This window comes from Gobio gobio (genome assembly GCF_949357685.1).
Source record: "Gobio gobio genome assembly, chromosome: 10".
Classification (NCBI taxonomy): domain Eukaryota; kingdom Metazoa; phylum Chordata; class Actinopteri; order Cypriniformes; family Gobionidae; genus Gobio; species Gobio gobio.
In genome coordinates this window covers 23,507,210-23,519,471 of record NC_137116.1, presented here as the reverse complement: position 1 = coordinate 23,519,471, position 12,262 = coordinate 23,507,210, and the positions used below count along the sequence as shown (strand labels likewise).

General features: G+C 37.1%; 1 protein-coding gene across 3 annotated transcripts in view; it reads left to right on the top strand.

Moving 5' to 3' along the window:
- Nucleotides 1-12,262, top strand: part of adamts13 (ADAM metallopeptidase with thrombospondin type 1 motif, 13) — a 33,709-nt gene that overhangs the window by 19,820 nt on the left and 1,627 nt on the right. For 2 of the 3 annotated variants that reach the window (XM_079827921.1, XM_079827920.1), the window contains 11 exons: nt 816-945; nt 1,951-2,130; nt 2,294-2,489; nt 3,235-3,340; nt 3,439-3,568; nt 3,646-3,834; nt 7,564-7,768; nt 7,915-8,254; nt 8,987-9,133; nt 9,226-9,402; nt 11,209-11,390. In XM_079827921.1, the coding sequence (XP_079684047.1) occupies nt 816-945; nt 1,951-2,130; nt 2,294-2,489; nt 3,235-3,340; nt 3,439-3,568; nt 3,646-3,834; nt 7,564-7,768; nt 7,915-8,254; nt 8,987-9,133; nt 9,226-9,402; nt 11,209-11,390 (1,982 nt within the window). Of the gene's footprint in view, nt 1-815; nt 946-1,950; nt 2,131-2,293; nt 2,490-3,234; nt 3,341-3,438; nt 3,569-3,645; nt 3,835-7,563; nt 7,769-7,914; nt 8,263-8,986; nt 9,134-9,225; nt 9,403-11,208; nt 11,391-12,262 lie in introns of all 3 variants that reach the window. The other variant, XR_013817366.1, reaches the window with a different exon arrangement.

The window sequence follows — 12,262 nt, the reverse complement described above, 5'->3', positions numbered from 1 at the left end:
GTCGCCGTGTTGTCCATCCGGATCAACCTGTCCAGGAGTCTGAAGCTGCATGCCCATTGCATATCTTGGATATGTCTGTTGTGATAACAACACACCTGGACACTTGTTTTAAGGGAACCCCTGCCCATAGAAATGCAAGGTCTGTCCAAGGGCTGACAGATCGGCATCTACGGCAACAGATCGGCATGACCATGCCCATCGCGGGACTTGAGTCTGGAGCCAGTGCTGAAGCGGTCTCATATGTGTCAACCTGAGCGGCGTAACCACGGCAGAGGATGCCATATGCCCTAGGACCCTCTGAAATTGTTTTAGTGGGACCGCTGTCTTTCCAAAGAATGACTTCAGGCAGTTCTGCACCGACTGAGTGCGCTCGTTTGTGAGATGCGCCATCATAGTGACTGAGTCCAACTCCATCCCGAGAAAAGAGATGCTCTGCTCCGGGGAGAGCTTGTTCTTTCCCAGTTGACCTGAAGCCCCAGTTGTCTGAGGTGTCTAAGCACCAGGTCCATGTGCGATCACTCTCGAGAGCGAGATAATTGAGGATTGATAATTGATGAGAATTCCCTTAGTGAGACAAGGGCAGCCTCTGCGACTTTGGTGAAGACGAAAGGGGACAGGGACAGCCCGAAAGGGAGGACCATAAATTATCCATAAATATGTGTTTTTATATAATAATATATTACAGTAAATATATTCACATTTATATAATGAACATATATTGCTGTAATAAAACTTTGCATGCCCAGTATTTGTGTACAAACCATTTATTAATGTAATTTCTTTTTGAACTCGTTGATCTGATCTCTCTTTTGTAGGGATCCAGAAAATCAGTCAGCACTGTGTAGATGTGGTCACACTCGAGCACCTGGAAGATGAGCTCTGTAGTACATCCCCTCAAACACCAGATCTGCTGCAGCCCTGCTTTCTGCCAAACTGCCCACCCAGGTGCCATTCAGTGTTACAGGTTCATCGTTTTGTGGCCAATCAAACATACACGGAAATATAATAAAAGTTTCAAATATTTGTTTTCATTTATCTTGACGAAAACCAAAAAAGAAACCACTCTGGCCCCGTACAACATGACCCACTTGATGTCGACTTCAGCTGTGTCCCAATTCAGAGGCTTCAAAGGCCATGCCTTTGAGCGGCAGTAACGTTTGTACAGGACTTAATTGAAAGGTGTATTCAACTGTCTGAAAACCAAACAGGGTTCACAACCTGTCTAAATATGTTCACCATGGTCCATTTCTGTACATAATGAAGGCCTGGTTTCACAGTCAGGCCTTAGATTAAGCCAGGATTAGGCCTTACTCCAATTAGGACAATTAAGTAGCTTTTATAAACATGCCTTAGAAAAAAACATTACTGGTGTGAATCTTGAGACAAAACAATGGCACTGACATATTTTAAGATATGTCAGATATATAGTTGCTTTCAGTTCAAACAGCTCAAACATGCATTTTAGTCTGGGACTAGGTTTAAGCCTTGTCTGTGAAACCAGGGAAAAGAGTATAAAGTATATAAAATCGCATTTTAGTAAGATATAAGTCAACATTTGAACTGCTTTAAGGATCCATCTGTTGTATCTTTCATTGCCTGGAAAACAAAGGACTCAAAGGAAATTTGAAGGAGCCTTCGAATTGGGAGAGTCTTTGTCGCGCCGCTGTGATGCAACCGGCCTTCGAAGGATGCAGCCTCTGAATTGGGATGCAGCTTTTGTTTGGCCATGTCTGTGAAGACCCACATTTTTCAAAGGGGTACTTTGGATTGTTGCATTATTACCCTCAATGCAGTCTGTGAGAAGAATCTCTTCAATAGTGCAGAAATTACAGTGTTCCCAAAAATCTATATTTCATTATAAATAACAAGTGTGTAGCTACTTGAGGGACGAATACAAGGGCTGAAGGTGTCATTTTGAATACAGGAGTTTAATTTGTGTATCTGTTGTAGCTGGGAGTTAGGTGAGTTTGGACCCTGCAGCGCCCCCTGTGGTGTAGGAGAGCGAGTGCGCTCTGTCACGTGTTTTCAGAAGCAGAGTATGGTGAAAGTGGAGCTGCCTGACTCTGACTGCACGCTTTACTCTAAACCTTCAACAACTGAAACCTGCAATTCTCAAATCTGTCCTGCCAGGTAATGTGCCAAAGTGTGTGAGACTGAAATGAATTAGCAATTTAGATTTAATGTTCACCTTAACCTGTGATGGATTGACAACTGTTTACAATGGTTTGGAGAGTCTGAATTGAGTCATTCTGGCAGTTGTGTGTATATTTTCATGCATATGTGTGTGTTGTAGATGGCAGGTGTCTGAGCCTGGTGAGTGCTCGGCTGTGTGTGGACCCGGGGAGGCCCAGAGAACGGTGTCGTGTGTCCGCTCCCATCATGGATCTGATTCTGAGGTTGAGCAAAATTTGTGTTCTGAACCCAAACCCCCAGAACATGTTGCCTGTGTGGTGGACGTTTGTCCTGTTGGCTGGGATAGCCAAAAAGAGGTATTGTGTTACAAAATAAATTCAGCGTCAGTGTGTATTATATTGACATAAAGTTATAATTATTACACAGGTACTACTGTACATAAGCACGATTGGTTGTGTGATATTGCAGTTATTTTCAAGTTAATATTAACTACAATTTAACATGTCAATATCAAGTAACTTATGTTTAAAACAAATGGTCAAGTGTTTTTTTTAAAAGAAGCCAGAGCATCAAGCTTTGCATGTCACTAAGCAACAGAGCTGTAAGTGGAATGGAGTGGCAGTAATTTCCCCTCCATGCTCAAGGTGTTCTGTAGTCACTCTGCTACATTTTGGGCTTTCTACATTGAGCTCTTCAATATCTGGTGAGAGAAATGCTGCTCAGAATAATTTGTTTTTCAAAAAGCCCATGCAGTCTTCGCTCCTGGCAAAATCACACAAATCTGCTCCGCATCCACACACCAGTTACATATTCTTTAAATATTACCTGAAATGCCACACACAGAATATCATATTTACACTACTAAACTACTAAAGACATTTATAATGTTACAAACAATTTTTATTTCAAATAAATACTGTTCTTTTGAACTTTTGATTAATCAAAGAATGTTGGGAAAAAAGTATAACTATAATTATATAAAAAAGTATAATTATATAAAAATATTAAGAATTTTCAACCTTGACAATAATAAGAAATGTTTCTTGAGCATATTAGAAGAATGCTGAAAATTCATGTGATCTGTTCTGAAATGTCTTCAAGACCGAGCTGACCCGTACAGATTCCCATGTAATGCCCCGTTCCAGAATGGTTCCAGTTTATGTTTGGAGCCCTGTGATTGGCCAGTGCTCCAAGACCTGTGGCAATGGTAAATGAGACATCTGAATGCACATGCTTAAATGAAGACAAAACTCAATTGTTATTGTGTATACAATTGTAATTGTGCATGCGTATGCATTTACACAGGATCTCAGCAGGTTTGGTTCTCCTGTGTGGATCACCAATCACGTCTAGAGGTCCCAGAGTTCTTTTGTGATCGTACCAGTAAACCAGAGCTGTATACCCAGCCCTGTAGCCCTTCAATATGTCCTGCTGTGTAAGCACTGCTTAAACTCTACTTTTGGTTTCAATACATTCTCCTATACATTCACACATGATGTCTTTCTTTATCAGGTGGCGCTTCATACAGGGACCGTGCAGTGTTTCTTGTGGAGGTGGTTTTGCAAAAAGAGTCCTGTACTGTTCCCAGAGGGTGGAGGGAGGAGTCGGAAACAGGGATTTGGTGGTGGCAGAATCTGGTTGTCAGTCTGTGCCAAGACCTTCAGAGGTAGTGGAGTGTAATACTGAAATCTGTCCAGCCAGGTAAACCATCACAGACTGTACACACCTCATCCCTACTGAACAGTACTGACTTCCTGTTTATACATTACAACTCATTGTTATTTCCAGACTGCCAAAAAAACAAAACAAAAAAACAGGGGGGTATATTTGAACGAGAATGTCATCATTGACATTTTAATCTATAAATTTAGACACAAATACAGTGTAATTCACATTAATTGAACAATAAAAAGAAAATAAGAGTTTAAACTGAATGAACTAAATTAATTAAATTATTAAATTATTGACTGTATTTATGCAATTTCACAGACTCAGTTAGTTATTATATATTATGTATGTATGTATGTATGTATGTATATTTATGTATATGTATTATGTATATATATATACTTTTTTTTTTGTCTTACGGAGTATGGTGACAGGGACTATACCTAATCTGTCCTTGTCCTGCCATTTATATTAATATTAGACCTAAAATTATAACATAATGTGGTAACGCTTTAAAAATAAGATTTCATTAGTTAATATGAATTAAGTCCATTAGTTTACATGAACTAATAATGAACTGCACTTCAACATTAATTTCAACATTTACTAATACATTATTAAAATCAAAAGTTGTATGTGTTAACATTAGTTAATGCACTGTGAACTAATATGAACAAACCATGAACAGCTGTATTTTATTAACTAACTAGGGGTGTAACGGTACACAAAACTGACGGTTCGGTACAGCAGTTTTAAAAAATGGCTTTTTATTTATTTTTTATTAAACAGTGGTTTACTGAAAAAACTGTGTCTGTCCTTACATGAATTAAATTATAACTAAAAGTTTCTTAAAGATAATGCTGTAAACTATATAGGGAGCCCTTACTTGCACATTATTAGAGCCCAAACTATGAGCCTATATTCAGCTGATATTCTTGTTTAGATAGGATAATCAACACTCAAATAACACATTGAGTACAAACATGTAAACTTTGGGCAGTTTTTGCATTAACTCCTAAATCTAATAATAAAATTATGTTTTTTCTCCAATTCGTTGTTGAAATATAATCATTTATATACAGTGACTCATTTTCATGACAGATTTATCTAAACATACATTAAATAATCAAGACTTCACAAACAGTTAAGTAGAATTAATATATATATATATATATATATATATATATATATATATATATATATATATATATATATATATATATATATATATATATATATATATATATATATATATATATATATATATATATATATATATATATATATATATATATATATATATATTTATATACATATATATATAGGCTAATATAGTGCATATATTTAGTGAAAGAGTTGATTTCTCTAGTGAATTAACAGCTGTGGACACTGAATGACTTCTGACTCTGAGGTAAATGATGCTGCTTGACATTGATAACACATGACATATGATACGTCTCAGTAAGTGTTATCCTCAAAATACCTTAAGATATTAATTCATGTTTATTCTTCTGGAAGAGATGATCGTGTTCACTCGGCCGCTTGAATTGAGGCGCCTACAGTGATCAGTCGTCACATTAAAGGGCGTCAAAACGGCATTTATCGTTTGAATTTCGTGATAAAATGGACTGAATACTTAATATGTTCGAGTGGGAACTAGGACTGAAGTGTGTCCGCGCTTAAAACAAGCTGACTGTTAACTGTTAAAGATTGCATTCGGAACCGTTCGGTAGTGGCCTACACTATGGGTACACAGGCGTACCAAAACGAAAGCCCTGTACCAAAACGGTTCGGTACGAATACGTGTACCTTTACACTCCTATAACTAACATTAAGAAAGATTAATACATACTGTAACAAATGTATTGTTTATGGTTAGTTCATGTTAGTTAATACAGTAACTAATGTTAACTAATGAGACCTTATTGTAAAGTGTTACCCATAATGTTAATCCAAATACTTACAGTTCTTGGAAGAATCTGTAATGCATGTTTTAATAAGCTGAAAATGGACGGCGGTCTGCCCTGGTTGGTTCACAGCAGGTGAATAATCAGTACTAAATGCAAATAATAAAGTGCAACCATAGTCTATGCTACCATAATCATGCAAACATTAATAGTTTTTTTTTATATTGTCTGTTACATACTAGGAGTGGCAATATAAATAATCTTTAAAAAAATGCACACTCTTTATATGCAATTAATTTACATGACTTTCCAGTCTTTTGTGATTATGAGTGTTTTTTATTTTACCCAGAAATAGTAAATCATTAGCAGTGCATTTTCTAAATAATTTACACAAATTACACAAAATATTTTAGAGCTTCACATAAGACTTTTCTAGATTTAAATAAGAAATATGTTGGTTTCTATCCTGATTGTTAGCTCTTATAGCTGCATTTGTTTACTTTTAAATAATTTGAAAGTGTGCTGAGGCCCTCTAGTGGGCTCCTGCCCAATTGTTGAGAAGCAAAAGCCTATGCAGTTCATGTTGAAACATTTTTGTTCAATGTCCATTTTTGTTCATTTATGACACTTTTGAACATTACACATATTTGGTGTTAGGTCCAGTTTTATTATAGTATCATTGATATAGTTTTAGTTAATATTTTTTAATTTAGTTCAAGTTTTAGTCATTTTATTGTACGCTTTTGTCATTTTATTATTTTCAAAAAAAAAAAAATAATGTCTATAATTTGTATTACATCTTAGTCTTTAGTTTGTTTATTTAGTTTTACTGATTTTAGTAAACTTATTCTATTTCAGCTAGTTAACAAGGCAACATTTATCATTTCATTTAGTTGGTCTTTAAATTTAATTTTATTTCAGTTAATGTGTATTTTATTTCAAGTAATGAAAAGATTTTTTATGGTTTTTGTTTTAACAATAATAACCCAGGTTGGGTTAAAGGGATTGTTCACCCAAAAATGAAAATTAGCCCATAATTTACTCACCCTCAAGTCATCCTAGGTGTATATGACATTCTTCTTTCAGACGAATAAAATCTGAGTTATATTACAAAAGTCCAGGCTAATCCAAGCATTAGAATTTGATTCATAGTTGCTCTGTTTTTGAAGTCCATAAAAAGTGCATCTCTCTGTCAAATAACGTGCTCCACGCAGCTCCAGGGTGTTAATAAAGGCCATCTGAAGCGAATCGACGCATTTGTGTGAGAAAAATATTCATATTTAAAACTTTATCAAGTAAACTTTCGGTCCACCGCCTTCCGTGGAAAAGTGTTGAATGTTGAAAGTGAAACTCAAGATGTGTACGTGACATCATGACGGGCGGACCTGGTCGCGTTAGTCTTTCGATCGGCAAGGGAACTTTCAACAATTTTTCCATAAATTGAACAGGGAAGGCGGTCGGCCGAAAGTTTACTTGATAACGTTTTAAATATGGATATTTTTCTTACACAAACGCATCGATTCGCTTCAGATGGCCTTTATTAACACCCCAGAGCCGTGTGGAGCAGTTATTTGATGGGCAGATGCACTTTTTACGGACTTCAAAAACAGAGCAACTATGAATCCAATTCTAATGCTTGGATTAGCCTGGACTTTTGTAATATAACTCTGAAAGAAGAATGCCATATACACCTAGGATGACTTGAGGGTGAGTAAATTATGGGCTAATTTTCCTTTTTGGGTGAACTATCCCTTTAAGGCTCAATGTCTATTGTCTTGAAGCAAAACCAATTGATTTTCTTTATTACCGGTATTATTAGGATTATGGTGTCTTAATTCATGAAATGATTCTGTAGGTGGCAGGTGGGACAGCAGGGCGACTGTTCGGTGTCTTGCGGGATGGGCGTATCTGTGAGGAGAGTGCAGTGTGTTCAGTATGAGGGGGGTGTAGAGAGGATTGTGGAGGATGAGCGGTGTGAATCAGGAAACAAGCCTCCCGTCATTGCACCATGCTTCACTCAAGTCTGTTCTTTCCACTGGGATGTGCACGAGTGGAGTGAGGTAATGTGCCAACACATCTATCATCCTACATATGCTATCAATCCACAGCCAAAGTCCCATTTTATGGATTTAGAGTTTGAATGTTTTAGAATAATCTTGTAAACATTCTTCTCCATCCCTCATTTTCTTTCTGCTCTGTAATGTAGTGCTCTGTCTCATGTGGTTATGGGATCCAGTCTCGAACTGTGTCCTGTATGGGCCCATCCAGTCCTCTTCCTGTTAGCCCCTTTCTTTGCCTCCACTTGCCAAAACCCATAACCATCCAGGCCTGCTATAGCCCTGACTGTTCATCAGCCCATACCACACCAGAGCCCAACGACACTCATATCCAATCAGAGCACCAGAGAACCCCAGGAGTGCTTACGAGAACCACACTAGGTCCAGCTGTCAGAATTATGAAGATGAAGAAGAGTTTTTCAGCCATTGTACCTACAGTGGATTTGATGAAAAGCACCATGGGCACGCCAACAGAACCACCACAGACCAGTTAGGTGGCAAGTGTCTGCTAACTCCATATAAGACTGCCAGCCAAAGTGGGCATATTATACAATTTTGTAATCTTTCTTGAAATTCCTGAAGTCTGGAATTTTTGTATCGGTTACAGTTGTTACAGTATAATTACACAAATAAGTGGTTTTAGGTTAGTTGTAATTATGCAAAATGTACTGCTATTATGATAGATATTGTATTATTCTGATGGGCCAAACAGGAAATAATAATATGAAATCTGAATATAATATATAATTTATAAATCCAAATATATAGTTATAATATACAGTATTAGATTGGTATATATATATATATATATATATTAGAGAGAGATAGTTATAATTCTAAATATATAGATACAAATCTAAATATTTAAATTTAAATCATGATATATATGAAATATATGCAGTAATGAATCTCAATATATCAATGTAAATCTTAATATATATTTATAACTGAATACACATATATTCATGAAATGTATTATCAGCTTAATTATAACTATATATTCAGGATTCACAACTATATATTCAGACCTATAACTATATATATATATATATATATATATATATATATATATATATATATATATATATATATATATATATATATATATATATATATATATATATCCTGTTTGGTGATTCAGTTTTGTGGATTGATATGTGAATAGACAGAGGGGCAGATAGAAAAAAGCTGTGAGGAATAAATCATCTTTTCTGGTTTCAGGTTTCTGTGGGCGACTCCTCCTTCAAGACTCGGGCACTATCGATCTTCGCAATGTTACTCAGACAATGTGTATATTTGCTATTGGCCGACCTCTTGATGAGGTTATTCAAATCAAAATTGTATCCAGCACTCTTAACTGCCAGCAAAGTAAGTACTGAGCTTAAATTCCATAAAGACATGGGAATCTGATGCAGTACTAGTATGGTGAATTGTGTGTATTTTTGTGTACATTTTTTTAGAGGAGAATATCGCCCTGTATGACAGACTCATCCTGATGGTTCTCTGCGAGAGGATGTCTGGTAAAACACTGAAATCAAGATCGAATGTTATTTTGGTACGTCAGAGCCGCCTGACCCCTGGCAACGGAGTTGTACTATTTTATCAGAGTGTAAAGAACAAAAAAAGCCCTCATGGAGGTGAGTTATTGCAAACACTTGACAATTTTTAATATTTCATATTTGAGTAACTATGTACATTCATCAAATGTAATATAGATTTTATTGTAAAGGGATAGTACATCCAAAAATTCTGTCATCATTTACTCACCCTCATGGCATAACAAATCTGACTTCCTTTCTTGTCTGGCACTTGTAAGGAGTTACAAATAAATTTTGTTCTTATGAACTTTCTATTCAACTGTAATAGGGGTCCACTGAAGGCGAGTTGAGATGCGAACCCAGGTGCAGTTTTATTGAAAAATTATAAATGTGATAGAAAAATAAACAGAACATGACAAAAACTGGGGACTTAAACTTGACATGAACAGAACTTGTCAAAACTCTCCAACAGCAGGTTACAAAGACAAAGCTAGACAAGGCATAATAGAAACATGAGGGCTATATATACACAAGGACTAATGACATAAAACACATCTGAAAGGAATCAAACAATGAACCAATCAGAAAAAACACATAAAGCAAAGGAAGCACATGACAAGATGGCATGAAGGGCAAGGGAATCACATGACATGACTAGGAAATGGAAGCAATTGGGAACAACAGCAACTCAGCCATAAAGTGGCAGGCCACGTAAAATCACAGAGCGGGGTCAGCGCATGCTGAGGTGCACAGTGTGCATGAAGTTGCCAACTTTCTGCAGAGTCAGTAGCTACAGACCTCCAAACTTTGTGTGGCCTTCAGATTAGCTCAAGAACAGTGCGTAGAGAGCTTCATGGAATGGGTTTCCATGGCCGAGCAGCTGCATCCAAGCCTAACATCACCAAGTGCAATGCAAAGCGTCAGATGCAGTGGTGTAAAGCACGCCGCCACTGGACTCTAGAGCAGTGGAAACGTGTTCTCTGGAGTGACCAATCACGCTTCTCTGTCTGGCAATCCGATGGACGAGTCTGGGTTTGGCAGTTGCCAAGAGTATGGTACTTGCCTGACTGCATTGTGCCAAGTGTAAAGTTTGGTGGAGGGGGCATTATGGTGTGGGGTTATTTTTTTAGGGGTTGGGCTTGGCTCCTTAGTTCCACTGAAATTAACTTTTAATGCTTCAGCATACCAGGACATTTTAGACAATTTCATGCTCCCAACTTTGTGGGAACAGTTTGGGGATGGCCCCTTCCTGTTCCAACATGACTGCGCACCAGTGCACAAAGCAAGGTCCATAAAGACCTGGATGAGCGAGTTTGGTGTAGAGGAAGTTGACTGGCCTGCACAGAGTCCTGACCTCAACCCGATAGAACACCTTTGGGATGAATTAGAGCGGAGACTGCAAGCCAGGCCTTCTCGTCCAACATCAGAGCCTGACCTCATAAATGCCCTTCTAGAAGAATGGTCAAAAATTCCCATAAACACACTCCTAAACCTTGTGGAAAGCCTTCACAGAAGAGTTGAAGCTGTTATAGCTGCAAAGGGTGGGCCAACTCCATATTAAACCTTACGGATTAAGAATGGGATGTCATTAAAGTTCATGTGCATGTAAAGGCAGGCATCCCAAAACTTTTGGCAACATAGTGTATTAATGCTCTATTCTGCATGACCATATTCTACATCCCTTACTAACTATTAATAAGCAGTATTTAGGAGTTTATTGAGGCAAAAGTTGTAGTTGTTAGTTAGTTAACAGTGAGAATTTGACCCTAAAGTGTGACCGACACGACATACAGTGAGTAAATGATGACAGAATTTACATTAATGGGTAAACTATAAAAAGTTGTTATACATTTAGCCAAATTTAAATAATCTGAAAGAATGTGACAGTACATATCTTCATCGAAGAGTGTGACGTTCAGCTGTTCTCTCCATCCGGGCTCATTGAGAATCCGATCAAGACTCCAGCCACCTCCTCCTCTAACACTCAGAGCTGTCGTGTGTTCATTGATGCTCCTCCAGCTTTGAGGATTCAGATCAGAGCACTTTCTGTGCTCAACAATACTGATACAAACTCAACATACATACTGGTAAGTCACTGTGCATCCATCCTCCATGTAAATATACACTATTGTTCAAAAGTTTGGGGTCAGTAAGACTTAAGAAAAAAAAAATTAATCAAAAGTGACAGTAATGACATTTATAATGTTACAAAATATTTCTTTTTTTTTTTACTTTATATTTATCAATGAATCCTGAAAATAAATGATCAGTTTCCACACAAATATTAACCCAGCCAACTGTTTTCAATGTTGATAAAGATAGGACAAATGTTCTTGAGCACCAAATCAGCAAATTATGATTTCTGAAGGATCATGTAAAGCTGTATCTGTATTCTGTATCACTGTAAAGCTGCTTTGAAACAATCTGTATTGTATTGTACTGAAGACTGTACTGAAGAAAATTCAGCTTTGACATCATAGGAAAAAAAATACATTTAAAAAATATATAAAAATAGAGCATTTTAAATCGCAATATTTCATAATATTACTGTTTACACTGTATTTTGATCAAATAAATGCAGCTTGGCTATATATATATATATATATGTATAAGCACAATCATCTGGCTGACAAGTGAAGAGATGTCACACTATGGGCCCTATTTTAATCATCTGAGTGCATGGCGCAGGTGCACTTAGGACGTGTCCGAATCCACTTTTGCTGGATGGCAAAAAGGTCGGTGCGCCAGACGCATGGTCCAAAAGGTTTGTACCTAATTTCGTAATGAGTCATGGGTGTGTTTTGGGCGTAACGTGCAATAAACCAATCAGAGTCTCATGTCCCATTCCCTTTAAAAGCCAGTTGCGCTTGCACCATGGCAGATTCAGAAAGACTGAACGCTTCTCCAGAAAGGAAACCTTTTATTTTAATATTTTAAAATGTTTGTGTGCTGCTGTGTT